This window comes from Lactuca saligna, chromosome 1 (genome assembly GCF_052625555.1).
Source record: "Lactuca saligna cultivar CGN05327 chromosome 1, ASM5262555v1, whole genome shotgun sequence".
NCBI lineage: Eukaryota > Viridiplantae > Streptophyta > Magnoliopsida > Asterales > Asteraceae > Lactuca > Lactuca saligna.
The window spans coordinates 11,382,839-11,388,220 of NC_136417.1; the positions used below are offsets into that span (position 1 = coordinate 11,382,839).

The 5,382-nt window shown below is 32.7% G+C and overlaps 1 protein-coding gene across 2 annotated transcripts; it reads left to right on the plus strand.

Annotated features, from left to right (window-relative positions):
- Positions 1 to 1,346: 1,346 nt before the first annotated feature.
- On the plus strand, positions 1,347 to 4,625 carry LOC145005014 (heparanase-like protein 1). Of its 2 annotated transcripts, none has more exons than XM_078964085.1 (10): positions 1,347 to 1,488; positions 2,009 to 2,250; positions 2,335 to 2,371; positions 2,450 to 2,633; positions 2,721 to 2,869; positions 2,958 to 3,191; positions 3,285 to 3,474; positions 3,548 to 3,673; positions 3,763 to 3,865; positions 3,988 to 4,625. In XM_078964085.1, the coding sequence occupies exons 2-10, from the start codon at positions 2,041 to 2,043 to the stop codon at positions 4,369 to 4,371; spliced, it is 1,617 nt and encodes a 538-aa protein (XP_078820211.1). In that variant the 5' UTR covers positions 1,347 to 1,488; positions 2,009 to 2,040; the 3' UTR covers positions 4,372 to 4,625. The 2 variants fall into 2 exon arrangements, with proteins under 2 accessions (XP_078820211.1, XP_078820275.1); XM_078964149.1 differs by lacking the exon at positions 1,347 to 1,488 and adding an exon at positions 1,695 to 1,824.
- The last annotated feature ends 757 nt before the right edge of the window (positions 4,626 to 5,382 follow it).

Sequence of the window (5,382 nt, forward strand, 5' to 3'; positions counted from 1 at the left end):
TTACTGTTTTTTTTTTTTATATATATATATATTAATATGTACCAAGCCAGCTACAATGTCAAGGACTAGAGGTTTCACTATCATTATCCCCATCCCCATTTGTTTTTTATTTGGAGATTCTCCATCCCGGTCAACATGGGGATTCCCGATCAAATGAGTGCAAGTTTCGGGTTTCCCATCAGGTATGATTTTTTTTCCATCCTTATTTAGGTACTCAAATGGGTTGACGGGTTCATACCTTAGGACACCCCAATTATCGAATATTTGAAATGTGTAAAATATTAATATGAAAATTCAACGGATTCGATATTTTCATTTATATTCAAGTTTTGATGTATTAAATTGTTTTTGTGAAGTCCATGATTACACTAAAATAGAGGAGTATTGTTAGTGATTTTAGTGTCACCGGTTCATTTTATATAATAAGATTTATACATGTTTCAAAGGGGACTATATCTTAGTTTCAATACAACGTAGGAGGTGCGAAGTGCACCCTTGTATTAACCTAGATTGATCCCGATATAAACAAACTAGCGGGGGTTAGGGGGGTCGCCCTTCTTATGGGGTTCTAAGGAGCAACATCACTTGACGATTGGTCAGCGGGTTATAAAAAATGGAAAATTACTAGACCTTAATAGAAACTATTGAATGTTGAGAATTTCAATGTAAATCCGTATTGTTATCCAACCCTTAACTATGTTATCCAAAAGTGGTTAGAATACTAAGAGATAGTAGATTTTCTCTCTAGTTCTTTTGAAACAAAAGAAATTTACATACCATATTCTCTCCTATTATTAATCAAATTTCCGTGCCTAGAATATTGATTGTTCAATTGAGGATAATCCAATGTCGAATTTCTCGTAACCCATATATAAGAAAGAAATATTGATTCGTAGTGATTATTAAATATTTGTACTCTTTTTCTAACAATAGTTTTATGAGAACAAAAAAAAAAATAGATGATTGTTATATGATAAAATTAATAAAATGAAATAATTTGTGAAATTGATTTTTCCAAATATAGAAACAGAAGACTGGATCATCAATTACCACTTTTTCCTGATTTGATTTGATGTCATTTTAGGGTTATACTTATACCCACTATCTATGTGTTTTTTTAGTTTTATGAAAATCATTACATTCTTGCAATATAATAATGGTGACAATTCTGATTAAAGTGCTCTTATTGCATGAAAAATGAATCACAGTAAAAAAATTTGTTTCTTTTCTACCCGTAAGTTTTCCATTAACATCACACTAGTACACACATTAAAGATTCATTACCCAACTCCGAAAACATGTGAAATGAACTGACAAACAGCTCATCTCATCCCCAATTCAAAAGAAAGTAGCTCAAAAGTTGCAAACGGGTGTTCATTCACAACAGCCGCCTATGGAATCCGGAGCAAAAGCTGCTTTCCGAGGAGTGTAGTTGAAGTTGAGCTGTTGAACTACTTCTTCGGTGCTTGAATCTATAATCGCTTTCAGGTTAGTTCAACCACATCCATCTGGGGTTTTTACTTTTTAGCTCCTTCAATTTCGCCGGATATCTTCACGAGAATTCGAGAATTGATTATTTTAAGTCTCGAAGAATCTCATTTTGACGTATGTCGTTCTAAAATATTATTAATCAATGCATTGGGATCTGATTTTTGAAATTCAAACAAAGCAGGTTTCGTTTAAACAATAATGGTGTCGGTTGCTTATCTTTTACTATTGTGATTTTTGCTCGAAATGTTTTTAACACATCAAGAAAACTGCTCTCTGGAAAGAACAAATTTGCACAAATTACGGATATGTAAAGGAAAAGAACAATTCATTTTTGTAAGATGCACACTTTTTCTTTCTTTTCTGTTTTACACTATTACAAGAACACTATGATTTGTTTCTAACAAAAGGCAAGTATAATTCCTTAAAAAAAGTATCAACACGGCCATTCAAGCAGTATACAGTGTCGCTCTTCTGTATTCATCCTAACAGTTTATTTTTTGCTCTAAATTGTAACCAGTCTGAGCTAGAAGTCAAGTTCTTTAACCATTAATGGAGTTTTTCGCATCACTGTTTCTATTTCTGGCATCGATTTCTGCAATTTCGGCACACTATGTTCAAGAGTCGGAACTTGTAATTAATGGAACTTTACCAATATCACATACGGACGCAAATTACATTTGTGCTACTATCGATTGGTGGCCTGATGACAAGTGTAACTACAATCATTGCCCATGGGGGTCGTCATCTGCTCTAAATCTGGTAAACACATCAAACACTTTTCCATATATGTAACACAAAATAAAATGAAAATAATTTTTCTTTTTGGTGGTATCATATTTTCAGGATTTATCTAATTCGATTCTTACAAAAGCAGTCCAAGGTTTGTTTTTTTTTAGTCCAATCGCAAGAACTTGTTCTTGATTTTTGCTCACTTGTTTTATTGATTCGACTTAAACAGCATTTGAACATCTAAGAATCCGAGTAGGAGGTTCGTTACAAGATCAAGTGGTGTATGATGTGGGAGGTGTCTCGGGTCCTTGTCATCCCTTTATAAAATTGAAATGGGGATTATTCGGATTCTCTAAAGGCTGTCTTCGTATGGATAGATGGGATGAATTGAATCAATTTTTTGTCAAGACAAGGTTATATTTTCTTTTATTTATTAAAAAAAAAAAAAACGTGTGCTTCATTAATTTGATAGAAACTGAACTTATTGAATGTATTTGTAGATCACTTGTCACATTTGGCTTAAATGCACTTCGGGGAAGACACCAGATTAGGAAGGGGGTTTGGGGAGGAAGTTGGAATTCCAGCAATGCCCATGATTTTATAAAGTATACTGTTTCCAAGGGTTATCAAATCCATTCATGGGAATTTGGTACTGCATTCATCTCAAATCCTTAAATTTGTTTTTACTTATATATATATAATATGATATGACACATTCATATCCTTTATTGGTGTAGGAAATGAGTTGAGTGGTAATGGTGTTGGTGCCATGGTCCATGCTGAACAGTATGGGAACGATTTAATTGAACTCAGGGGTATAATTGACAATCTATACAGACGAATCCAGCCAAAACCACTACTTGTAGCCCCTGGAGGGTTCTTTGATAAAGAATGGTTTGCTAAGCTTCTTAAGGAAACAGGTTCACAAATTGTCAATGTCATGACACTCCATATGTATAACCTTGGGCCAGGTAATTTCAATTTACATCTTTACCCCTTTGTCATGTGTATGACATTGACAGACTTATAATGCCAATGAGTTTCATTTATATGATTATATCCAGGAATTGATCCGAATCTAGTGAAAAAGATTTTGGATCCCCGTTTTTTGAGTAGGGCATCTATCACTTTCAGTGATCTCCATCAAATCATTAAAACCAATGGCCCGTGGGCTTCTTCTTGGATCGGGGAATCTGGTGGAGCATACAACAGTGGTGGTCTTCATGTTTCAGACACCTTTGTAAATAGCTTCTGGTAAATAAATACATATAAAAATGAGGGCATATTTGTAAAATCCCAGATCAAAAATTACTAAAATATTTTATAGGTACTTGGATCAACTTGCAATGGCAGCTAAGTTCCACACACAAGTATATTGTCGCCAAAGTTTAATTGGTGGAAATTATGGTCTTCTTAGTAAAACAACATTTGCTCCTAATCCTGATTATTACAGGTGATTTTAGTTTCATTTAAAAAAAAAAAACATGTTTATGTTATAAAAATTGGTTATACAGGAGTAACATGTTTTATTAAATCATGCAGTGCACTTCTATGGCATCGGCTTATGGGGACAGGGGTTCTTTCTGTAGAAAGGAGAAGTGTTGGGCCACATTTGCGCACTTATGCCCATTGTTCTAAAGGGAAAGTAAGTTATCTATTTATTTATTTTATTCTCTACTTATTTCAGTTGCTACGAGCTAAAATGATCTTGTGAAAATGGTGTGGAAAAGACAGAAATACCCTTGATATCATATTTTGTTGTTGTAGGCGGGCATAACATTGCTTTTGATTAACCTAAGCAACCAAACAGAATTCAGACTCGCTATTCACAACATCTTGAACACGGATTTGCTTACACCAAAAGTCACAAAAGTGTCTTTCTTTCATAAACTAAAGTCAACCTTTTCATGGATCGGGTCAAAGTCAACCTATGCAAAACTTACACGAGAGGAATACCGATTGACGCCACAAGGAGGTGATATTAGAAGTAAAACAATGCTTTTGAATGGGATTCCATTAATGGTCACAAAAACGGGAGAAATTCCACAAATGAAACCTGCTTTTGTGAATGTGAATTCTCCGGTTTCCATTGCTCCTTTGAACATCAAGTTCATTCAGTTTCCCAATTTCCAGGCGTCAGGTTGTAAATGACGCATTATGGGTTGTACCTTGACACGCTTGGTGATGTGATTGTGATGTTTGTAATGTATCCTCATCCTGTATATGTATAATGAAAAATATTGTTCAAGTGTAGAAGAGCTTTGCAATTGCGAAAGAGCATTGTGAAGTTGATAAGTTCCACTTTGAACCACTTTGTTTAAACTGTTGTGGTCCAAGTGTCCCCTTTGGGTTAAAAAAATGACACTTGGCCACCCTCAGCTATGAAAATTTCATAATTAATAGTACGTTACAATATACAACATTATGGTTAGCTTGGAGTGTGATGAAAGTGTGTAGATGTTTTCTATTTTTATAAATAAATATTTAGTTAAGATATGAAATATATATCATATTTTTGGCTAAATGTTGTATTTAATACAAAATAACCAAAAAGCTATTGGTAACTTTGACATAAATTAAATAAACAAGGATATTTTGTTATACACTACCCAATTGTGTAATTAGCCCTAAAAGTTCTATCAATTTATCTATAAGTTAGTAAAAGTATCTTCAATTTATACTTTATTTTTAAAATATAAAATAAAGTTTATAGTAACAATTTTTAAACCCACTCTAAATTCTGTTTTACATCTTAAAAATAAAGCGTAAAAATAAATTGCATGGAAGAGGCCAAGATGGTGTAATTTATACTTTAAATTTCGAGAGTAAATATTTGTTTCTTTATTTTTAGGGTGTAAAATAAAATTGGATTCAAACATTAATTTTATTTTACCTTTTATGATGACAAAAATAAAATAGGAGATTTTCTTTATACACACCAACCTACTCATCACACCAATCTAACATCTAACCTATTTTTAATAATAGTCTATTTTGACCATGGATCATTTAAAAAAAAAAAAGTTAAATATTAAAAATTGTGTACTCCTATTTACTCACCCCTCTTTTTGTTAATATTTTTTTCTTTTATGATTTCTTTAATTTTTTTAAATACCTCGTCTCTTTTATTTATTTATTTTTATATGATTTTTTACCTACAGA

Bases quoted from the DNA above. Each gene is read 5' to 3' on its own strand.
- LOC145005014 (XM_078964085.1), top strand. From the start codon at position 2,041: ATGGAGTTTTTCGCATCACTGTTTCTATTTCTGGCATCGATTTCTGCA. The intron at 2,372-2,449 runs GTTTGTTTTTTT...CGACTTAAACAG, and splicing joins TCTTACAAAAGCAGTCCAAG to CATTTGAACATCTAAGAATC. The intron at 3,866-3,987 runs GTAAGTTATCTA...TTGTTGTTGTAG, and splicing joins CCCATTGTTCTAAAGGGAAA to GCGGGCATAACATTGCTTTT.